Raw genomic sequence first — 26,011 nt, forward strand, 5'->3', positions numbered from 1 at the left:
TTGGAAGGCTGCATGTACAGAATTCAACACAAGGTAGAACATGGTCAGCTGTATAAGAAACAGCTATTAAGGTACACTATAATAGACACAAAGGGAAATAACAAAAAGAACTAAAGTATATAGTGGGTATTGTTAGGGGACCCATGCTGGACGGAATCGGTAGATGTGGTATCCTTAGGCACATCAGAAGTATATGGAGACCCCAGACTTGCTCAAAGGTCATTGGGGTGTTGTGACGGGTTGGGTATGGGATCACCATATCGACTCCAGGATCCAGTTTTATTCATCATTGTAACCCAGCCAGCAAAGACCGGTCCCCGAGGGGCCATCCAAGCCAGGCTACAGGATTTAAATAGCAATAATATTAAATGCAAAACTCTCCTGATTTTGCGTTTAGCATTATTGCCCTTGTAAATCCCGCAGCTGGTACCGCCAACAAAAGCTGAAAAGCCGCCTCTTAGTTAATATACTCCAAAGACACAAATCCCAGGCTAGTTCCTTGTGCTGAACCTATGATGGTAGAATCGTTACATAGCAATTACCCTTATCTTAATCTGGAACGCAATCTGATCTGTGTCATTATCTAAACATTGGCATTATTTTCTATACATTGTAGTAACATTGTGAGTAAAGGAATTTTCCCCTAATAACTGTGACATTTTGCGACAGTTGTCAGAATTCCTGTATCAGGTTCGTACACTTACCCCTGCCACACCTAGAACCGGTATAAGTATAGATGCCAATATCAGATGCTACACTTGGTAGGAGATTGGTGCCCCTGGTCCATTGCTCCTTATTTCACTATTTAACCCCCCCTTCCCTAATAAAAAAAAATAAAAAAAATATTTTTTATGACTTTCGATATCTTTGTTACTCATATAAGGAAGTTGTCTACCACACACCTATAGACAAACCGGGCACACACCTATAGACAAACCGGGCACACACCTATAGACAAACCGGGCACACACCTATAGACAAACCGGGCACACACCTAGTGGGAAGTAGGTCTGGTGTCATTTTACTCACTTTTGTAAGTAAGAATGAATGGACTAAGGGGCAGATTTATTAAGCTCGGTGAAGTGATAAAGGGAAGGTGATAACGACCAGCCAATCAGATCCTTACTGCCATGTCACAGGCTGGGTTTGAAAAATGACAGTTATGAGCTGATTGGCTGGTGCGTTATCACCTTCCACTTTATCACTTCACCCAGCTTAATAAATCTGCCCCTAAATGAGAACAATTTTTGCTTGTTATGCCTACGAGATTGACGCCTTACGGTCATTAGGTCGACAAGACTTAGGTCCACAGTCATAAGGTCGACCACTATTGGTCGACATGCACTAGGTCAACATGGTCATTAGGTCAACACAAACAAGGTCGACATGAAAAAAGGTCGACATGAGATTTTCACTTTTTTTTCCTTTAATTTTTTTAACTTTTCCATACTTTACGATCCACGTGGACTACAATTGGGAACGGTAACCTGTGTCGAGCGCAGCGTAGCGAGGCACCTTGCCCGAAGCATGGCGAGCGAACACGGTGCACTAATTGGGGTTCCCTGTCACTTTACGAAGAAAACGACACCCAAAAAAGTAAAAAAACTCATGTCGACCTTTTTCCATGTTGACCTTGTTCAAGTCAACCTATTGACCATGTTGTCCTAGTCACCCTGTCGACCTAATGCATGTTGACCATAGTGGTCGACCTAATGACTGTCAACATAAATCTTGTCGACTTAATGACCCATACCCGAGATTGACAGTCCTGTATATGACTTCAAGCTTACTATACAGACCGCTCGGAACCTAAACCACTTATAACTTCAGGGTTCGGTCCATGTGACCATCCGATGGCTGGATCCCGGCTTTTAGATGGCCGGTGGTGGTGGTGGTGGTGGGGATGCGAGAGCAACGAAGCTGGCTCGGTGGTTCGCTGCGCACGGCACAAGTTGTGGGGCAGATGTATTAAGCCTGGAGAAGTGATAAAGCAGTGATAAGTGGAAGGTGATAACGCACCAGCCAATCAGCTCCTAACTGTCAATATACATATTGGAGCTGATTGGCTGGTGCGTTATCCCCTTGCACTTATCACTGCTTTATCACTTCTCCAGGCTTAATACATCTCCCCCTCTGTTCCCACCTGATCGCCGGATCCCACTCTGATTGAGTGTACATTCCTCTGTAGGATTTCTGTAACCTTTGAGAGGCCTTAGTTTCAATTCCACTGCACTTTTACAGTGTCGCATATATGGCAGAATAGAATATAGAATGTGATAGTATAGAATATGTCAGAGATACAAGTAGAAATAGAACACGTTAAGGTATATGATGAGGAATTATTGTGTTTAAGTTTTAGCCACATAGATGGAAAGCTCGGACTGTATATCTGATTATTTATAAATGAATACATCATTATCAATATAGCCAGCCACCCAAAATGAGCTTTCCTATTTGATTATTTTTTTATTGTTGTCATTATTTTATTTTCAAACACTGAAATGTCCTATAGAAGGTCTAAAACTATAGTACTTCAAATGATATCCTGTTTATTAGTTGAATATCTTTTTATGCAGCTTTTAAGTCATACTTGCCTACCTGACCCTCTCCATGAGGGAGAAAATGCTCTGTTCCTGGACTTTCCTGGTAATATATGATTTCCGGCACCTGTGTAGAACAGGTAATTGATAAGAAAGGTGTTTCACCACAGGTGATGGCAATCATATATTACCAGGAAAGTCCAGGAACAGATCATTTTCTCCCTCATGGAGAGGGTCAGGTAGGCAAGTATGTTTTAAGTTCTTAAGTGACAACTAATTCCCAGCATGCAATTTTCCCCATAGAAAGCATGGATGCATACCTCCCAACATGACCCTTTTCCAGGAGGGACAAACTGCTCTGTTCCTGGACTTTTGTCTTAATTTAAGATTGCTGGCACCTGTGGTGAAACACCTTTGTTATCAATTAACCAGTTCAACACAGGTGACGCCAAACCTAAATTATGAGGGGGAATTCAATTGTTTGAAAAGTCAGTTAGGTGTCTGTTTTTCCCCCCTGTCTATTAGATAGGAAAAAAACAGACACCCACCTGACTTTTCAAACAATTGAATACCCCCCTATGAGTGAAGTCCAGGAACAGAGCAATTTGTCCATCCTGGAATGGGTCATGTTGGGAGGAATGTGGATGTAATATTGTATACTGTATATAGCTCAATGTTACAGTTACCCAGATATTCCACTACAGCTGTCAAAAGTAAAGTTTGAAAGAACCTTACCTCCCCCCCCCCCTCCCCCACACCAGGCAGCTGAAGCCGCATCTAATGAGATCTGATTCAAGTCAAAAAGCTGAAATTTCAAGCAGTAAAATTGTTATGACATCACTGGACCTGACGTTATTATTATTAGGGAAGGACAAGTTTGTAAGTCTGTCACTCCCACTCTGCCTAACAGGGAAACCTGCTGAGGTGAAGACTTACTTTGTCTAAACACTTCATCTAAGCCAGTTATATCTCAGCGCCGTACCTTTAAGACACCACCTTTGATATATAGTTATGACAAATAGTGGTTATATTTGCAAGGATGAAGCATTGCACTCATTTGCATTGGCTCTGACGTGTTATGTGTTGGCAGAGTGTAATAGATAGGGCTTTGTGGAATTACTGAGCTCTTCCACAATGAATATAAAATATGTTTGGTGTCAGGCCTGATATATTTCATATGAGGCATGTTCTAGGTGCGTGGACAAACACGGAGGCACAGTGGTGTCTGGAAATTCTGCCTGTTAAACCTTGTCTGTCTCATGAATTCACTGGCTATTTTAGGGGAAAATACTGCAGTGCGGTTTGTTGTTGTGTCACTTAGTCCAACCCAGAGCAGCGCGGTTCTTCAACATGCCCCGAGAGACAACGTTTCTGTATCGACAGAGTGCGTCGGCACCCCCGGCAGCTGAAGAGTTAATCTGCTGTGTTTTCTTTTTATTTCCTTTGCTGGAATTGTCAGTAACAAGATAAAAGGAGTCTCAGATTATTAGCATGTGCAGCATACAGACACGAGGTCTGAGCTTCAAAGTCACAAGTCAAATTATTTGAAATGAGATAACTTGCACGGTGGATGTTTGAAGCCTCAGAGAGACCCAGTTTTGCTGCACAGACAGGAAGGAGGCTGTTTGCAGGCGGCCTCGCTCCTGCTTGCGCGCTTTGGTTGGTGTATACAGGAAGCCAAGCAATGCTTGCATGGTATGTCTGCCGTCTCCGACTTCTCTGTCTCACGCACCTGCAGGACTGCAGCGCTTAGCAAGTGTACACTGTCCTGATGTGTGGTTCCTCTCACATACTTTACTGTACGTTACGTTTAATGCTCTCCTTTCCGCATGTCCTTGTGCGATCATTAATATGAAATGTTGGCACTTTATGATATAATAATTAAGGGGTCTATTTATGAAGCAGTGAAAAGTGTGGAGAAGTGAGCCAGTGGAGAAGTTGCCCATAGCAACCAATCAGTGTTGAGGTAACATTTATAATTTGCATACTATAAAATTGTACGGAGCAGCTGATTGGTTGCCATGGTCAAACTTCTCCACAAGCTCACTTCTCCACACTTTTCACTGCTTCTTGAATAAACCCCTAAATCAAATATAATACATTTTCATGAGGTACCTTATAGAGGTAAATGCAGCGGCACTCATATAAAAAGAGATTTAAAAAAAAAAAAAAAGGTCAATTACGCAGAACTGTAAAGCTTTAGCCATCTTCTATTCTGTCCCCATGTGATGCAAGATAAACAAGCACCACTCTACTGCCAGCTTTCAGCACAGTACTAAAGGCCAGTACTGACGGGAGAGATGTGTGCTGAGCGATCTTAACACAGACCGCTCAGCACACATCTCTCCCCCCACTCAGCACAGCGTGATGTGTGCTGAACGAGGGGACGACGACGGGGGGGGCGCTCACTTCACACAGCGCTGAAGTGAGCGACCCACTAGATTGAGCCTGCATGCAGGCCAATCTAGCACCAGCGATAGCGACGCTCGGGTCCGCGCATTGCTATTGCTGGGGGGCATACACACGACAGATCGGTGCTTAAAATCTAAGCAATCTAGTCAGATTGCTTAGATTTTAAACACGTATCTCTCCGTGTGTACCCCCCTTTAGGGCCTAATTCAGATCTGATTGCAGCAGCAAATTTGTTAGCTAATGGACAAATCCTTGTGCACTGCAGGTGGGGCAGATGTATCATGTCCACAGAGAGTTAGATTTGGGTGGTGTATGTTCAAAATGAAATCTAAATTGCAGTGTAAAAATAAAGCAGTCAGTATTTACCCTGCACAGAAACACTATAACCCACCCAAATCTAACTCTCTCTGCACATGTTATATCTGCCCCGCCTGCACTGCACATTGGGGGTAATTCCAAGTTGATCGCAGCAGGAATTTTGTTAGCAGTTGGGCAAAACCATGTGCACTGCAGGGGAGGCAGATATAACATGTGCATAGAGAGTTAGATTTGGGTGGGTTATTTTGTTTCTGTGCAGGGTAAATACTGGCTGCTTTATTTTTACACTGCAAATTAGATTGCAGATTGAATACACCCCACCCAAATCTAACTCTCTCTGCACATGTTATATCTGCCTCCCCTGCAGTGCACATGGTTTTGCCCAACTGCTAAAAAATTTCCTGCTGCGATCAACTTGGAATTACCCCATGGTTTTGCCCAACTGCTAACAAATTTGCTGCTGCGATCAGATCTGAATTAGACCCTATGGCAGCTAGTACATTGGGGGTAATTCAGAGTTGATCGCAGCAGCAAATTTGTTAGCAGTTGGGCAAAACCACGTTCACTGCAGGTGGGGCAGATATAACGTGCAGTTAGATTTGGGTGCGGTGTGTTCAAACTGAAATCTAAATTGTAGTGTAAAAATAAAGCAGCCAGTATTTACCCTGCACAGAAACAAAATAACCCACACAAATCTTAACTCTCTCTGCACATGTTATATCTGCCACACCTGCAGTGCACTTGGGGGTAATTTAAAGTTGATCGCAGCAGGACATTTTTTAGCAGTTGGGCAAAACCATGTGCACTGCAGGTGGGGCAGATATAACATGTGCAGAGAGAGTTAGATTTGGGTGGGTTATTTTGTTTCTGTGCAGGGTAAATACTGGCTGCTTTACTTTTACACTGCAATTTAGATTGCAGATTTAACTCACCACACCCAAATCTATCTCTCTCTGCACATGTTATATCTGCCTCCCCTGCAGTGCACATGGTTTTGCCCAACAGCTAACAAATTTGCTGCTGCGATCAACTCTGAATTACCCCCATTACCTGATGTATACATGCACTTTAGTGGTGTCAGTCTATCACTTGACACAGTAGTTTATCTACAGTCCAATACTGTGTGTCCTTGCTGCATAAGGCTTGCTCGTTATTGGCATGTAGAAAAGAAGTTCAAACATTTAATTCAATCACTGAATGAATAGATGCAGCACATTATTGGTGATACATTACATAGCCTTAATTACATGAGTGAATGATTTATAATGAACATAACTAATATTTATGTTACTATTATTACTAATAACTAATACTATTACTATTAACTATTACTAATAACATTGTTTACTGTTATTACAGTCTATCCTCACTTATTTTGCATTATTTAAACTTTGTTATTAATATGTCTGTACCGTGCACTTCTACCTACTACACGCTGACAGTTTTCCATACCTTTCCTTACTACGCCATCATGGTCCCTCCCCCCTATAATGCCATCTCTCCCCTACCCAGTGTTGGCTGGTTCCCTGTGTTCTGATGTTTTTTTTTTCTCTCTGTCTGTTCTGTAATTCCTTACTTTACATTACACTTTGGTACCTATGTAGTGCACCCAAGATGGCTGCCTCACATGGTACTTTCATAGGCAGAATAAGCAACATGTGGACCTATTTGTTCAGCGTGTATCCTCAGTTGCTTTCCATTCTACCCTGAAATGTCTTATTTACATGTATTGCTTATCTTGCACATTGTAACCTACGTAGTGCTGCTAAAATGGCTGCCTCGCCTGGCAACCTCATGTGTAGAATGAATAATGCATGGATCTGATGATTTTGTAAGGATCATGTATCTTGCTATAGTATTCTCTAGCTCCCCCGTTATTTGACATCTCTTCCAGGAATTGCCTATTCCGCTTAGTGTAACCTATGTAGTGCGCCCAAGATGGCTGCCTCTTCTAGATTGTTCATGAGTAGGAAGAATAATCCTTGGAACTGATGCCCCAAAATGGCTGCTTTTGTTGGGACAGTACTGCTTTTAGGGGACAGTCCTTCCATAGCGTCCCGGGGTGGGCAATAACAGGGGGGATAGCAATTATTCACATTAAGACATCAGAAAACAAGCAATAAGTATTAGGCTATTGGCATAATCCCGGACAACGGGTCCAACATTAGAGAAGTTAGTTTTCTCTGCGCTTTATGGAAGCAACACTCGTCGTCCAGAATTTTAGTAAATGCCCATGAAATGCCAATGCCTCGGTAAGAATTGTCACTCTGAAGATCGGTCCCTTTCATGAGGTGCCAGTCAGTCCCAGAGCGCTGTGGAGTTTACATTGATGAGAACAAATTTCCTCTCTCCCTGTTATTTCAGAGCTATGAGGGTGAGGCAGGATTGCAGGTTTGGCAGCGAGGGTATCCGTGCAGTTTCCATAAGTCACATTGTTTACTTCATTCCGTTTTATTTCCTAAAATTTTCAACCAGAGGAAATCCAAAACTGCAGGGTCCGCTGCGCAGCCAATTTATGTGAGAGGTTAGCAAGCCGATCCAGCCCTTTGTAGGTCAGGCTAATGAGATCTGGTGTAGTAATTGATCTGTAAGCAGTTACCCAGCAAACTACTGGACGCACGGGAAAACCTGGGAGGTCGGAGGTTGCTACCAGGATCGCGTCCAAACTGTGACATTTTTTGGACAGTTGTTAATGGGATTAAAGGTAGTTTTCCTCTTGGAAAGATTTTGACTTTCTCGAAGTGCTTCTGGTTAATGTTGAAATTGGATAATGATGCGTTTTGGCAAACCTTGTAAAGGCAGGCGTACCCGTATAAGCTCTTACTTCTATCTGCTTTTTTTATGTGGTTTATCCGAAAACCAGATGATGCAATTTGCCAAATCCATTCTGAAAATAAAATGATTAAAAAAAGTTAAATATTCCAAGATTATTAAGAGATATTTGGTGTACCTGAGCGTATGTACATCTGTCATGCAAAATACTCAAGCTTCTGACCTACCTGTGTTCAAGCAGGGAACATTCATTCATGCAGATCTGATAAATCATGCACAGGTTATGTAACAAGGGGATGTGTCAGCAATTCTGGGATAATATCTGTGCTCCATATGCCATGCAAAACACTGGAATATCTTTATATCTTTTGTTCATAACTATGTAGTAGTGAAACTTCAGCGATTTCCAAACCTCAGACAACTTTAATATATAATTTTGTACACGCCCTCCTGTAGCTTTTGCGAAACATATAGCTTTATGTCTCTGGTGTCTCTTGTCCTTTATACTGTCATAGTTATTTATTTTTCTTTGTTGTGGCTCTTGGATATGGCATAGACCAGCTCTGCCCTATGCATTTCACGGTATATACAGAGCAATTCTGTGCTGTAATTATTGGCAACAAAATTAATTGGCTGTGCCTGGATATCAAATACTTTTAAGATGTTTAAGGGTGCAAATCTTCAAAACAATATGTCAAGCAGTTGCAAATTTAATATCTAAGGGGTCTATTCATGAAGCAGTGAAAAGTGTGGAGAAGTGACCCAGTGGAGAACTTGCCCATGGCAACCAATCAGCATTGAAGTTACATTTATAATTTGCATACTATACAATTGTGCGAAGCAGCTCATTGGTTGCCATGGGCAACTTCTATACTGGCTCACTTAACCATGCTTTTCACTGCTTCATGAATAGACCCCTTAGTTACAAATGTTGTTGTGGCTCTTGGATACAGCATAGACCAGCTCTGCCCTATGCATTTTACTGTATATACAGAGCAATTCTGAGCTGTATTTAATGGCAGCAAAATGAATTAGCTGTGCCTGGATAACAAATACCTTTAAAATGTTTAAGGGTGCAAATCTTAGTTACAAATTTGGAGCCATTATGTTATTAGACTTTTAATTCTTATTACGTTTTAGAATGTGTAGATTACAGTTATAACAAATGTTCCTTTTTTTTCCGTATTTTTTATTATTAGACCCTAGACAAACGCAGTCATCTCCTCCGTGGTCCTACGATCAGTCGTATCCATCGTACCTGAGCCAGATGACCTCTCCATCCATCCATTCCACGACTCCGCTGTCCTCCAGCCGCGGCACGGGGCTCCCAGCTATCACGGATGTGCCCAGACGCCTCTCAGGTAAATACCTTTTATGTCACCCTTCTATTCACAGATAAGGTGACTGACATTAGCCTGTGCGGGACCACAATGACGCAGGGACGCTCGGCGCATGCGCCAGATGATGGGGTCACATTGATTTTAGCCAGCCACGTGCGTGGTCAGATTGCGCAGCAGTCCTGACGTACAGAGCGTAAACACAGCAGCCACATCACCCATGTGTAGCCCCGGCCACTGTAACTTTGGGGAAAGAACAGAAATGGAATTACCATAGATGCCGGAATGTGCTTTGGGAAAATTTAGGTCTCCGGCTATAATGTAACAACATTAGCAAATTAAAGACACACATTGTTCATTGTTGTACAGAACTAGTTACAATCTTGCGTGGGTGTTATCACAACCAACTCAGGTGGTCACACCCAAAGCGTGCCCACATTGACTTACTATGTTTCCTCTCTTTGCTCCTGGGTGACTTCCAATAGCCGTGTCATTCACAGAATTCTCTTTGTCAGTTGCTTGTTTGTAAATCTGTATTAGTCTAGGATATTGGTACTGATTATATGTATTCTATATACAGAGGTTTATTCATTTCCAGTTGTCAAGTATAGGGATATTATGCTGTATTATGGTACGAGGCTGCAGACGCAGAACCTGAGGGTGACTTGTAGTAAGCTTCTACGTCAGTGAGTAATAAGTAACAGCATCAATACTCTCCAGTTATGCAGATGTTATTTAGTCAGGTAATCCAGAGACGGGCTTATTAACCACTTTAGTGGTACGGTCAGATCCATTCTGCAGATATAATATAATATAATATAATATAATGTTTAAATATATTTAAACAAATGCTTTTAAAACTATATTAAATGAGAAAAAAAAATCAAAACAAAGTGCTGAACGGTTTTGAATGGAAAAATCGTCAGTTAAGTGGTTAAGAGAGGAATGGGCCATGTGTAGTATCTATCCGGGCCCCCCACCTCTCTAGCCGGCAGCGTTTGCCGCTGAGAACTAGAAAACTCTGGCGCTGAGCACGTGCGCAAGTCTCCAGGGAAATAGCGCAGCATTATTTTCCCATAATTTTCCTTACTCCGTATGCGCAAAATGGCAGGAAAACGGACGCTGATGATTTTGTAGCAGTACTGGTGATTTTGTAGCAGTACTGGGGATTTTGTAGCACTACTGGTGATTTTGTAGCACTACTAGTGATTTTGTAGCACTGCTGGTGATTTTGTAGCACTACTGGTGATTTTGTAGCACTGCTGGTGATTTTGTAGCAGCACTGCTGGTGATTTTGTAGCACTACTGGTGATTTTGTAGCACTACTGGTGATTTTGCAGCACTGCTGGTGATTTTGTAGCACTAATGGTAATTTAGTAGCACTGCTGGTGATTTTGTAGCAGCACTGCTGGTTATTTTGTAGCACTGCTGTTGGCAACGCGGGACTCCGGAATGGTAAGTATTGAAGGAACAACATGTGACAATCTGATAGCGTGCCCATAAGACCATCTCAGTTCATCTGATTAGCCACTTCCCAGTCACCTCCTAGGAACGGCCAGCACATATCCAAGACACTTCAGATACCGTGCGTCTCAATAGCAATGTCGCTTCTGTACACTGGGAAGCGTCCGATGTGCAACTTTTTAGCTCCTCCGTCAACCACCGTGGGGAGCACTGCTAAATAATTTCATGGGGCTCGAACATACACAGAAATATGTTAAAATGGAATTTAATATGTTTAGGCTTAATGCTATAAAGAAGAAAACCCAGAGTACCCGGCATAAGGGGTAATAAATCCGACATCTGCACTTGGTCTAGTCAGTCTTACTTTTCTAATCCACTATTCCTATGTAGTTATTAGGACAACAGACCTCAGGCTTTATTTCATAGTGTAGTGTGAGAGTGCTGTAACCCACAGCAATGACGTATTAGCTCCCATTAGTCTTATAATAAATCAGATATCCGATAGCGATAGGTGACACCGCTCATCGTCACTCTCTGCGCCACGCTCTTCAATAAGCCCCACTGAGCCATTTACTGCCAGGGTCTCCACTTTATCCAGTGAGACTGCTATCAGTCAGTTTGCGGGGCTCAGACTGACGTGGGGTCTCCCACGAAATAACCCCCCTCCCTGCGCTGATGCTGCAGATTAACAACACTTGCCTTGTCTACCAGAGACGTCTGTACCTTGACGCTCTGAAATCCCCCTTGATCCTGGGTAACAAATGCCGCTTCTCTGCGTTCTCAGCAGGCGATAAATCACGCTGACCGGACACCACAGCCTTCTAAAAACCGTCTTATCAAAGACCAGATTAAATGTGCCGGCCCCACACATCTTATTTTCTAGATTAACTTTTCAGAGGCTCCATCAGAGTTATAAATGATATCTCTAAGAAAGCTGATTCCGCGCGCGTGTTGTGAAAGGTGCAGCCTTTGTTGTCCCAGACGCCGCCCGATCGGTTCATGAGTGGCAGGTGCTTGGTAACCGTCTACTCGACTATTACTCATGTTATATTTTTTTGAGTTATTATTTCATTCCTGTTACAACCCCACCGCCCTGGATTTTTGCTTTTTTGAAAACAGCAGACAGCGAGGGGAGGCTTGTCGTCTGTCCTTGTTTTAGGGGTCTTATCTCAGGCTCCTGACCACATCTGAAGCCTCTCGCTCGTTATAAATTTCATGGCAGCGGATTTACTGAAAGTGTTTCCATATGTTCCTTCCTAATATATCTCATCCTTTTTTCTCCCTTTCTCTGAGCGGAATAGAAACGCACGCACACTGGATGGAAATGACTGCAGGATGTGACAGGGCGGTCACGTGGCTTCTCTGGCACTGTGTGTGGGCCCTTGGAGCAGGCAGCTGCCCAAAGACTGGCTTTTGTTCTACAGTGTATCTGGTTTCAAAGTTAAAGACCCCCCTCCCTTCGTCTTTCCTCCTCTTTCCTTTTTCTTTTTTTCCCCAAGTTTTAATAGTTCCTAATCAATCTGTCAGGGACTCGCGCTGGTTTCCGCTTAATGAGTATTGTCCTGTTGGAAGAAGACTTTATCTTGAGGCATGAAGGAAAAAGCCAGAGCTTCATCTCATGGACCTGTTTTGTTCCTGCTCCTTACACACGTCACTGGTATCCGTCATTATGGCAATGATTCAGCCTATGTGCTAGAAGCACCTGACGGGCTTCTGGATGTCCTGTTGCCTGACGATCTAGCTTGTAGCACAGGAGCCGGACGTAGCTTTCCAATAATTATTTTTATGGCCCTCAAAGGTGTCCCATCCCATGACAACTTCAATGTAGAATGTTATAGAGCAGTGCCGTCCAGCTGGCAGCCCGCAGTGGGGACAAATGTCTTTTATGTTCACAGGCTTAAAGAAGCAGGGGGAGATTTATCAAATCTTCTAAAGAGCGCCGAACTAGGAAAGTTGTGACATCCTTACTACATGTCCTCAATGCTCTTCTGGCTATTACTCAAAAGAGCTTTTCTTTCTTTCTTTCTTTCATTCTTTCTTTCTTTCTTTTTTTCTTTCTCTTTCTTTTTTTTTCTATCTTTCTTTTTCTTTCTTTCTATCTTTCTTTCTTTTTCTTTCTTTCTCTTTTTTCTGTCTTTCTTTCTCTTTCTTTCTTTTTCTTTCTTTCTTTCTTTCTTTCTTTCTTTCTTTCTTTCTTTCTTTCTTTCTTTCTTTCTTTCTTTCTTTCTTTCTTTCTCTTTCTTTCTTTCTTTCTTTCTTTCTTTCTTTCTTTCTTTCTTTCTTTCTTTCTTTCTTTCTTTCTTTCTTTCTTTCCCCTCTCCTTGTTATTTACATTACTGCTATTACATACTAGTTGTTAATACACCTATGTGTATACAGTATGTATGTACTTTGATATTGATTTCAAGGTTCTGTAATGTGAAATATTCAATAAAGATACTTCAGATAGAAAAAAAAATCTTCTGAAGAGGACAAGCAGATGTTTCGCCCTTTGCAACCAATCAGATTGTAGCTATAATTCATCTTGTACAGTCTATAGAATGATAGGTAAAATCTGACTGGTTGCTACTTGCAACACCTTGACTTGTCCTCTTTAGTAGGTTTGATATATCCACCTCCACTAAAACTGTAGATGGCAGGCATCCTCCAGCTCTCACATACAATTATTGGGTGTAGTACGGGTGACCGGCGGTCTCCTGACCGCCGGTCACCTTACCGACGCCGGGATCCCGGCAGCATACCGACGCCGGGATCCCGGCGAGGAGGGGCGAGTGCAGCAAGCCCCTTGCGGGCTCGCTGCACTCGCCACGCTGCGGGCCCGGTGGCGACCTGCGGTCGCCACGGGTTCTATTCCCACTCTATGGGTGTCGTGGACACCCACGAGTGGAAATAGTCCCTGTTGGTTGGCATGCCGACCATCGGGATAGTGAGCCGTCGGGCTCACGGAGGAGGTCATGTGACTGTCGGTCAGCCGACCGGCGGTCACATGACTACCACCCCAATTATTACCCCCACCACCAGCTCTCAGATACAGTTATTACCCCCACCGCCAGCTCTCACATACAATTATTACCCCCACCTACAGCTCTCACATAACATTAAATTAACTCTCTAGTTCCAGCCTTCTCCATATGGATGGAATCTCTGTGTATTTTTGGACCTTTTCCACACACCACCACCAGCTCCCAGGGCAGGTACATGACTCTCTCACTCCTGTCCTTTTTTGTTTTTGGAAACACAGCCCATCTGTGAGAACCGCGTCTTGTGACTGCGCGCAATAAAAACCATTATGTAAAACAAATATTTGATCTGCAAATGTCTGCACTCAAATTCTATCCACAGTCTGCGGCTCCGATCTCCCCGTGGGCTGAATTTATCAATGCACCCAGCATGGTAAACAATCACTACTTCATTACCCCAGGGCAGAACCGTAAATATTATCCTACGGCTGGGTAGAACAAATAGCTTCTGAGTTTCCAGTGTCACTGTGCTTGGACCAGTTTGGCCTTTACACGCCTATTAAATGTTTATGCAAACAAAATTTGAGTAATTGAGTTATACCTCTCGTCACGGGGCTGTTCTTGACATGGTCTTATTGCTCCAAAAATAAGGGTTTGTTTAATTCCAGTTTATAAATAATAGTGTCATCGTCTCATCTTCCCTTTCCTGTGCTAGTACTGCAGAGGTTAGTCATATTCTGATGTTTCAGTTATAGATATAGACATATAATTTATGTATAAATATATATATCTTCTATATTATCTACAGATCTCACTTGAGATTTAGTCAAGTATATAGCATAAAGCGGAACAAATTCTAAAAGGACTTGAAACAAGTGGTTTTATACTTAAAGCGAACTGGTTTCAAATCCTCTTTATGTTTCTTTATAGAATTGTAGTAAGTGTATACTGTAAGTGATTGTAAATCAACCTTTTGCGTAAATCAAATGTATTTGGACCCATTAGTCACACTGCGCCGCGGGAGGTCTGGATAGACTTAGACGGAACATAGTTGCACCCAATTGACCATGGAGAAAAACAGGAGACTCTGAAGTCTCTGATAACCTGACTATATATCCTGACTTAACCCTTATCAGTCTTTTCCGGGGTGTGCCAACTTTGAGACCAACCACAGCTTTCAGCGCCATATGGCCGACTGCTAGAGTCCTGACACAGGAGCATTGGGTGACCTTGTTAAATTAGCAAAACTGCAACTGCTTGCTATCGCATAATGGGGTCAGCCCAGCAGAGGGTAAGGCCACCCAGCATGCTAATGGCGGCCAGCGATGCGATCGCAATTGAATTGGAACATTCCTTTTATATTTTTCTATATATTGTCCGCATATTCTGTTGCTTTTTACAGTTGGGATGGAATTATTTCAAATTAACAACAGTGGGGCAGATGTATTAACCTGGAGAAGGCATAAGGAAGTGATAAACTAGTGATATGTGCAAGGTGATAAACACACCAGCCAATCAGCTCCAATATGTAAATGAACAGTTAGGAGCTGATTGGCTGGTGCCTTTATCACCTTGCACATAGCACTGGTTTATCACTTCCTTATGCCTTCTCCAGGTGAATACATCTGCGCCAGTGTTTCCTATGCCTATGGGTAGAAACTTCCTACTCCTGTGTATCAGTTTCATCCACACCGCTGCCTGTTGCACAGCGACTCACATGACAGAGAAGAGACCATTGTGGTTTAACTTTGGCAACACATTTACATCTGTAGTGTAGTCCTCACAAATACTCAGCAGCCCATGTTTTCAGGGTATCTCTCTGGGAGAACATGTAGGATAATTACTGGCCCAGCCAAGTAGACTAAGAGGCCTAGTGATCAATTATTATTTGCGGGAAAATGCAATCACTTTACATTTACACATCGCAGGGACGGGCTTCTAGGGGAGCCCTTGTCCTTGGATTTGATCAATGAATTGGTATTAATGCGCAGACTAAACATAACAATGGCCCTCATTCCGAGTTGTTCGCTCGCTAGCTGCTTTTAGCAGTATTACCAACGCTAGGCCGCCGCCCTCTGGGAGTGTATCTTAGCAGAAGTGCGAATGAAAGATTAGCAGAACTGCTCGAAAATATTTTCATGCAGTTTCTGAGCAGCTCCAGACCTACTCCTTCCTCTTCAGTCAGTTTAGTTCCTGTTTTGACGTCACATACACGCGTTCGGCCTGCCACTCCCCCGTTTCTCCAGGCACGCCTGCGTTTTTACCTGACACGCCTGCGTTTTTTAGCACACTCCCGGAAAACGGTCAGTTACCTCCCAGAAACGCCCCTTTCCTGTCAATCATTCCCCGATCAGCCATATGACTGAAAAACGCCGCAAGACCTTGTGTAAAACTGCATAGTTTTGTGTGAAATAACTTCACGCGTGCGTAGTGCGGCCCGTACGCATGCAGAGAAATGCTGCTTTTTTACCTAATCGCTGCGCTGCGACCGAAAGCAGCTAGCGATCAACTCGGAATGAGGGCCTATGCGAGGCATGAGGCATGGCGTGGCTTGCTCAAATCAGAACTCTGTGTCTTGCCTTTTGACCCAGATTAGCGACGGGTTCCGGATGATAGGTCTACATTCAATAGGTCGACCCCATATGGCGACATGCAATAGGTCGACAGGTACAAAAGGTCAACATGTTCAAATGGTTGACATGACAACGGTTTTGTTGGTTTTGTTTAATTTTTTAAAAACTTTTTCATCATTTACTAACCACGTGGACTACGATTGGGAATAGTAACCTGTCCAGAGTGGAGCGAAGCACCTTGCCCGAGGCGTGGCAGATGAAGTGGTACACTAATTGGGGTCACATGTGGTTAAACATAGAAAATGATACACCCCAAAAAATAATAATTGTGTTGACATTTACTGTCGACCATTTCCATGTTGACCGTTGACTTGTGTTGTCCTTTGTACCTGTCGACCCTTTCAAGTGTCTGCCTTTTACATGTTGACCTATTGACCCTTTCAAACCCATTGCACGTTGACCATATGAGTTCGACCTATTGTGGTCGGCCAAATTATCTGCACCCGTTAGCGACTGTGTCGCACACAGCAGCTACATGTAGTGTCAACGTCAGTGGGCAGGGTACCCGTACATTGTACTTTTCATGCAATAGTGACGATGTGAATAAGATACATAGTTTGTGAGAAGACTGGCGAGGCTCTTGGTGTGGCTAGTTTGCAAAGTCCATGGCACTCCGGGCATCTGTAGGCTTCGGCCAGTAGAGATTTCAGGCCGGGTGATCGTTATAGCAGCATCCTCTGCTCCCTTGTGAGAGTCAGCGATACTCAGCCACCCACCTCTCCCCGCTCCTCTTCCCCCACTCACCTATCCTGCAGTCTCAGCATAAATGCTCCCATCCGGAGGGCCGTGGAAGCAACAAAGCAAAATTGCTTACAAAATTACTTCCAGTGTCCCGTGTGAGGAAACCTTTTAAGGGGTAAATGATCTCCTGTGTTCAGTGAGACTTCATCCGTGTCTTAGATGTTGCAGTTTATATTAGCCGGCCCTATTAGACAGCAAGCCTGGGTACGATTAACTTCCTATCTGCCGGGGACAGCGAAGCTGTTTGCTGAATGTAACTCTGCTACAAAAAAGCCGGTATTGGTTATGCCAAATAAATATAGTATCATCGGGACGATTCTTAATCTTCTTTTATTTGCTCCGTCCCTACGGCCTTCCATTACTGCGCACGAATGTTTCTGCCTCCCACCGTGCAGACACGGTACACTATAGGAATACACTGCTCCGGTAATATAATATAATGCAGCCTGACGTATTAATGTCCGTGTACAAGTCATGAAATTATTGTAACCATTATTATGCAATTAGGTTGACATGCTGACGAGGAGGCGGCTTTACTGCAGCTATTGTAATTGAGAATGAAAGACCAAAGCTTTGCTAGGCAGGGAAGAATTTGCTGCTCATTACTCCTCGCAAACCACATCTTTGGGCTAGTAATTGTTACATGAATGGCAAGTGACGTTAGCTGGCATGAGGAAGCATGTGAGGAAAGCAGTCACGACACGGGTCTTGGGCTAAGGCGTTCTCTAGACTACGGCAGGTAAGGAAGGGGTACGAGAAGAATTAGCCATTGAGATGTAGACGGGGGCGGCTGGAGCCAAGCCAAACCTGAACTTTTAATGAGTCTTCTGCAACAATATAACTGGAAACACATGCCATTTAATTGTTCCTAGTTTCTGACCAAAACCTAGCAGCGCAATATATTTTGTAGAAAGGGAAAAAGGTGTTTTAGCTGCGGCTTGAAGAGTTCAGCTTTTCATTTACTTATTTACGGCCTTTTCAATTGATTTTTTTCAGGTTACAAGTGAGCATGGAAAATGTAAATATGTGTGATTTACTGTTTACAGATTTGGTGAGGGAAAGGGTCCCCGTGAGTCCCTTATTATGTCGTACTCCGGCCCTCGCTGGCTGGTGCGAAATGATTCCACCTGGGCTGTTTCGGAGGGATTAAAGATGGAGCCAGCTCGCAGCCACCTCTTATAAACCAATTAACCAGGCACTTTAACTTACAAACTACATACTAAGGCCCAGATTTATCAAGCCTCGGAAACTGATAAATTGCACGGTGATAGAGTACCAACCAACCAGCTCCTAACTGTCATGTCACATTCTGTGTTTGAAAATGACAGTTAGGAGCTGATTGGTTGGTACTTTATCACTGTGCAATTTATCACTCTCTCCGTGGCTTGATAAATCTGGGCCTAAGGGCCTAATTCTGAGCTGCAGGCAAAGCCGACGTTCAAGGAGTTGACTGATTTTCTGCTACTGCGCCAAAACCCTAAAATCTAATATGGCGTGTGCGTTACACTGTGTGCGTGCACAGAGGCGCATTGGTGATTGAGAGGCACGGTATCAGGAATGTATTGGAAATGTGCTGGTTGTTACCGGGCAGGGACTGGGAGGCGGTCCGACTTATTGCCTCGCTGATGTGGTTGCTTACACAGACCCTTGATCACATAAAAGGCTGTAAAGGGAAAAACAGGAGGCAGATGCCTCCATCGCATGTGGCAATAAAATGGCGTTTCTGTAGAAGGGGAAGATGGCCTAGCACCTCAGGATTGCTAAGCAGGCCCACTGGGGGAGGGGTGTGGTCACACCCGCAACCAAGGACCCCCATTTCCCAATTATGACATTCAGAATGTTGGGAAGGTTGATTATGACCACACTTAAAATCATAATTAAATCTCTCAGCCCTGGATAGGTTACAATTTCCCTCAAATGTACATCTACTCTCTACGTATCACTGGGTTCTGGGAGCCTGTGGTATTTGTGTTTTTCCTCAGCGATGTCCCTGTGGAGGGGGGAGGGGGGGTTATTAGGTTCCGCGTGTTGCCAGGATAGTACCAGTGCGACATTCAAAGCAAAATAAAGCATACATAATTACAAGCACATACACCAACAACAACAATACATTTGTAATGTGAAAATAAGTCCATAAACTCCACAGGTTAATATTTTTATTTTCAGTAAATATGCAGTATTGTAAGGAATAAAAATAACACTAATCCTGCATGAAGTAATATATATTATTTTCTTTGTATTTTTAAGGTACCTCAGAGTTGGGCCCGTTTCCTGATCCCCGGCAGTTTACGAGTATTTCCTCCCTAACGGAGAGTCGTTTCTCTAACCCGCGAATGCACTACCCTGCAACTTTTACTTACACTCCTCCGGTGACCTCAGGGATGTCTTTGGGTATGTCGGCAACCACTCACTATCACACCTATCTGCCACCACCTTACCCTGGCTCCTCCCAGAACCAAAGTGGACCCTTCCAAACCAGCAGCACTCCCTACCTTTATTATGGTACGTCGTCTGGATCATACCAGTTCCCCATGGTTCCGGGGGGTGACCGTTCTCCTTCTAGAATGCTTCCGCCCTGTACAACAGCAAATGGCACCACATTGCTAAACCCGAATTTGGGCAGCCAGAACGACGGTGTGGATGCAGACGGAAGTCACAGTAACTCCCCCACGGTGTTAAATTCTAGCGGCCGAATGGATGAGTCCGTGTGGAGGCCTTATTGATCACTCCACCTTGGCTGACGATGTGTAGTTTGTGAGACTTTATTCAGAAAAATATGGAAGTGCCTTTAAAAAACAAAACAAGAAAATGCATTTTATATATGATGTCATATTCTGAGTGCGACTCAAAAAGACGCTGATTAAACGTTTGCAATAGACTTACCGATCAATAATTATGCCATTGTGATACAAAGTCATATCTGAAAGCACACATTTGCCTTAAACTATATATTTATATTGAACTAAAGTTATTCCAAAGAGAATTATGGCTTTTCCTAGTTTACGCTCTGTCAAATATTATTGTGACTGAATGGGAAAAGAGATCGCAGATAATTGTGGGAATCTAAAAAGACTTATTCATTCCAATACCAAAAATGTGGTGTAAAAAAACAAAAAAGTGCCTTATTTACAGGAAAAAAAAGGGATGACCTCAAACGCAACAGAAAACTGCACAAAGCACGTCCCTACGTTTATCCGAACTTTTCCACGGTTTGTTATCATTATGGTACGGACTATAAACAATGCAACATGCACTTGTCTCAATATTTTCAGTTTTATGCCTTTAGACGAAAAAAAAAAAATTCCAAAAACATACATAATATAAAACATTGCCTATGCCAACACAAACGTAATAATATTAGCTCAAAAAGGTATGAATTTTTATGTTTTTGTGTTTTTTTTAAATTATCATTATGTGTTGTGGAGGGGAGGTTGCTTTTTGTCTTTTTTTATATATATTTTTTAGTTTTATTTTTTTGGGGGGATTTATCTTAACAATTTTTAATTTATAATTATTTAATAATATTTGGACCCTTAAGTGTTTGTTTATGTCAAAGATGTGCTGACAGGTCCCTAAACATGTTTTTTTTTCTCCTTAATGTCCTATAACTATAATCTCATCCACAAAGGTTAAGAAACTGAGAATGCACTTATTGCTTGCATGCGGTGGAGGTCGGCCATCTTGTCTGCTCGGCTAATCAGTTCTCTGAGCAAAAGTGACACCAATGAGACAATGTTGGTTCAGACCACAAGATGGCCGCCTCCATCAGGTGTAGGTAACGGGTGTAATTTAATAATGCTTGTGTTCCAAGAACTGTAGTATTATAATGTGCCTTGTTTATTTGTGTCTTGATAGAGCCTACAGTTATTACTGTATACTCTGTAATATTCGGTTGCCAGAGATATCCTTACAATGTGCTGGAATGTCATCAAATGACAGAGTACATGTAAAATGTTTTAACTACGGATGTAAAAACAAAGGGTTATGTAGCGATATGCAATTAAATTAGCTAAAGTGATTTTTTTTTTGTTAATGCAACTTTAAAGCCATAAGCACTATTGTTATCTTAGTCATATCATATTCGTTTTTTTTCCCATTTTTGTTTTAAATGCACTGCCGTCAATTGCTATGACTTTAGTCTTGCACTTCTCTGTTCAGAATACTCCTTGTAAACCGAGATATGTAACTAACATGCTGATGATGCACTTAATCTTAGTTTGTGTTAGCACTGATGCATCAACATACAGTATGGCCAATTTAGGCCTGGAGGATTTAATCTGAGAGTTGCGTTGATGGAAATACAGTATATCTGGAAATATGTAGCTCCATACAGTATAGAACAATGATTTGTTTAATGGGGAAATGTATTAAGCCTCGAAGAGAGATAAAGTTGCCCAAATCAACCGATGAGCTTCTGTCCTTCATCTACGTAGCACAGTCTTTATAAAAGACAGTTAGAAACTGATTGATTATTTTGGGCTGACTACTCCACTTGATTCATCTCCCCTTGAGTATCAGACAGCTGCCTAGGGTACGAGCAGTATAGGGGTCTCCAGTCCAAACCATGTTATTATTGTAATAACACACCCAGCTTTGGCTGGGGTTAATAATGTTGCATACCGTCTTGCCTTGGGGTGACTGAGATGGCAGAGCAGGCTCTGTCAGTTTTCTTGTCTTAAATCATTTTTTTCTTGTAGTTTAATGAGTTTCTTGCACTTGGCCCATAATTATGAGCAATAGAGACCCAGTAATGTTTTTTTCTTATACTCTTGGCCTTGTAGATGGCATAAAGTGGAACAGGGAATTTTTTTACAAATGCCTTGATTCGTTTCGCAATTGGCAAACCCTTTTCCAGTTCTACTATTGCAATAATAATTGTTCCTCTCCTGTGCGGAATAGGAAACGTTAGTAACTGCTGCAGCACTCCCAATAAATCGTATTTAATAGTGTGAAACTGTTACTGAGTTATCCCAACTGATATTAGCATGGGCATACCACCCAGAGTACTGATTTGCAAGCCTCCAAATGAGCGAGGTTTACATGTAAGTGCCATATCAGGGTAGACTTACAAATTGGACATGGTGAGGCTTGAGAAGAACAGGGTGTGGCTTATTTTGTCCTAATTCTGCCTTAATTTTGAGAGTCAGGGACGCAGAGAGGGCCATTATTAATTATTTGGGCCTGGGACTTTTAGAGCGACCCTGCAGGAGCCCTGGACCATGGTACTGATGGGGACAAATATACCCCTTTAGAGCATGCATAGTGTTTTCCATTGATTTTTTTGTCCCAAAGAGGCCATGGCCACGCCCCCTGCTTTGACCACACCCCCTCAGTACACGGGCCCCGTGCATGTCTCAACAGCCCTGTTGGGAGGTTCAGCATAAGTAATCAGCATAATAACGGGTAATATTTCAGAACCTTCAAGAAAAACTAAAGCAGCAGTTTGGAAACCAGGCCTAATACTGAAAATGTTTCGGATCTGTTAAATATAATTTAGTCTGGCATCCCCTTGTCTCGTGTTGCAGTTACTGTAGCACAGAAAATTGTTTGCCTGGTTGCTAAGACGTAGTTAGCCTGATTCCGAGTCAAGCGTAACCTTCGTATGTGATGCATTTAGCGATTTTCCACAAACTACGAATGTTTCATTATTGCGAATGTACACACGAGTCAGAGTATAACGCTTGCAATCCCCTTGTGTTGCGTTCTTAGTACATGCAACTGGCAATCAGCCCCAGTGTTTGCATTTTATAGTATTTTTATGCATATGTTATCTTTTCTCTTTCTCTAACCTCTCATCATTTACTATTGCCAAAGCTGGTTGCATTCACTAATGTTTAATAACCCCTTCTCGTCAACTCATTAGGCCGTACCAGGCAGCGGAAGAGGTAATGAAAGTGATACCTTACTCTTTGTAGGGGAAGGTTATGTGACCGTCGGTCTCCTGACCGCTGGTCACATGACTACATCCCCTTTGTAGAGTCTGTTGTCAATAAACACAATCGAGCCTTCAGCACATCAGCAGTGTCAGTGTGCGGTCAGAGATCTGAGGCACTGAGTGTTCCCTGCATCGGTGAAGGAATGACACACGGAACCCGTTCCCTTCTTTATCATCCGCTGGTTCCTTTTTGTATGAGCGTTGATCTAGCAGGTGCAGCTTAGACGCTGATACATCATCACAGGTTCTGTCAGCTGCCACCACCATTCTGCAGCCGCTTAGCAGAAGTAAAACTGTGCAGCTATAAGTGGTCTTCTCTGAGAGGAATCTCAGGTGAGGAATGAGAAGGGCCCTGATCTCCAGGTTACACATTGTGCAGTCTGTACTAACATCTGTCTTAAATTATGAATATATATATAGGCTTACCATACTATCCATTTAAACCGGGACACTTAGGGATTACACAGGTTCTGTGGCTGCTTAAAACCAGATGAAATGCAGGCTGGAAGTCAGCCAGCCACAGAACCTGTGTAATTCATGAGTGCCCCAGTTTATAGGGACAGTATGGTAAGCCTAATTATATATATATATATATATATATATAAAATCTGTGGAATACAGTTAGATTTGTTATTATTTATACTTCTAAGGTAGCTGTAAGCATTCCATGCCATTGACTATTTTGCTTTCATTGTCATTTGGACAGTGAATTATTTGGAGCAGCACTTACGTGTACTTGACACCTGTTGACAATTATTGGCGGCCATTTGTGATCTGAAACAAAGTAATTTGTTATTGTGGTCTGGACCACTATTAATTGTGGTCCCGGCCTACAATAATAAGAATACAGGCTAGAAACTCATTAGGGTTCAGTAACGTCACTGAGGCACTTTATGACCAGATTTTATGAGTCAGGGGCATCTAATTCATGAGTACAACCAACTTCTGGTGAATTCACTCAAATATATTGATTTTCAGCCACAAAATGGCTGCCAGCTCTGCGCTTGGGGCCCTTTAGTAACATGGCATAACTTTTCAAACTGTCTGCTACTCCATAACAACCACACATTTTCTATCTTTGAAAATATCTACATACAGTAATATTCATACGGAAATAACCTATGAAACCACTAGTGACATTGCTGAGACTCAAAATGGTTCCTAGCGACTTGATAGGCTGCACCCTCACATTTGGTTCAGCTCACAAAATGGCCGCCTCCAATCATAGGTGACAGGGGCACTTTTAAAACGTCTTTGCCATTTATTTTGACTTGCGATGTCTTGTTTTATATATTAAATATCTCCATTTTCATCAGTGCCCACATACTTTGTTGCCACACAAAAACTCACCTGGAATAGCCCAGTGCCAAGGCTTAATGTCTGTTTGTGACATTACTCTTACTGTACCAGTTCTCAGGAAGCCAGGAATAATACAGCTTTTAGCACTGTGTCAACATTACATTCCAATAATGGTAGTGTGACCTGGAACAATATTTACTCACAGGTTATTCACCAAAAACTCCAGCACAAATCATGCTGTATTTGCAATAAAAAAAATGAATAAAAAATAATCAAAGAAACTCTTACGAGGTACAATATCTTTATTATAACATGGTACTATGATATCTCACACATTATGCAGAAGTTTGGAAATATGTCCTCTTTACAAAGGTCTGTTTTGTTTTTAGAAGATTTTACGTCAGTACATAATAGCTCCAAAAATACCTTTTTCAAAAAGTTTTTATTCAAATTGAATGAGGTACTGAGGTGACAATCATTTTGTAAGAACGCTTCATACGCCAGTTATTTTCTTAACCAAAATACTCCGAGCATTGTCTTGTAAATAGAAGCTTCTGTTACAGTGACTTACCATATTGGCTTTATATGCACAACCTGTTGTTTGTCCTTCCCCCACAGATATTTGCTTTGTTCCGCCATGGAAATGTTTACTATCATTTGAAAGGGACTCTTTTTTTTTATTTTATTTTGCGTCTGTAAATTTAATTTTGTTGCTCCGCACCTGATTTATATTATTATTATTGTTATTGTTATTATAAGTGGATGTTTGAATTTTATTTCCAATAAACTTCTTTTTCATAAGTCTTCTAAGAAGTCTTTATTCATAAGATATATACAGTATATATTCGGGGAGTAGTGTAAGTGCTGCGGTGCGGTAACAATGCAGCACCTAATAATAGCGGGGGGATACGGCAGCACTCCACAGACTGAATGAAGGTAGATGCAAAGACTCTTTATTTGCCTTTATTTGGGCAAATAAATAGTCTTTGCATCTATCTTCATTCAGTCTGTGGTGTGCCGCCGTATCCCGCTGCTATATATATATATATATATATATATATACATACACACATATCTGACTTACATTCAGGGCAACTGGGTAGCTTGGTTGCAAACTCATCTTTTTCCATGGGACCCATTTACGTGATATAATATACAGTAATAATACACAGTTGAGCCACATTATTATGTCCACCTCCTATATTCGGCGTCGGCAGAGCGTAACCCATGAAGTACGTCACGTGTCGTGCGCTGACTTGGTGGGTATATAAGGTGTGTGATAGGCGGTCTGCACACATATCACTTGTTGCTGTCACGGGTTAAAGATTTATCCGAGTTGCAAAAAGGGATGATTATCGGCTTTCGGGCCGAGGGTGGCAGTATCTCTGACACAGCTCAGTTTGTGAACTGTCCTCGTGCTGCTATGGTGAAGGTGTATGGTGCCTGGACAAATGGCACCATTGCCTATAACCAACGTGGAAACTGTGGAGCACCATGTGCCATTGATGTGAGAGGTGAACGTCGGCTACGAAGGTGCGTGAGGGCTGACCGACACGCTACAGTGGAGCAACTCACCGTCACAGTGAACCTGGGTGCTACC

General features: G+C 42.4%; 1 protein-coding gene across 3 annotated transcripts in view; it reads left to right on the forward strand.

Moving 5' to 3' along the window:
- The window catches only part of RUNX2 (RUNX family transcription factor 2), an 85,701-nt gene extending 60,489 nt beyond the window's left edge, over positions 1 to 25,212 (forward strand). For all 3 annotated transcript variants that reach the window (XM_063915208.1, XM_063915207.1, XM_063915209.1), the window contains 2 exons: positions 9,242 to 9,403; positions 19,425 to 25,212. In XM_063915208.1, coding sequence (XP_063771278.1) covers positions 9,242 to 9,403; positions 19,425 to 19,900 — 638 coding nt within the window. In that variant the 3' untranslated portion in view covers positions 19,901 to 25,212. The remainder of the gene's footprint in view (positions 1 to 9,241; positions 9,404 to 19,424) is intronic.
- The last annotated feature ends 799 nt before the right edge of the window (positions 25,213 to 26,011 follow it).

The sequence above is a fragment of the Pseudophryne corroboree genome, chromosome 4, assembly GCF_028390025.1.
Source record: "Pseudophryne corroboree isolate aPseCor3 chromosome 4, aPseCor3.hap2, whole genome shotgun sequence".
Taxonomy (NCBI): domain Eukaryota; kingdom Metazoa; phylum Chordata; class Amphibia; order Anura; family Myobatrachidae; genus Pseudophryne; species Pseudophryne corroboree.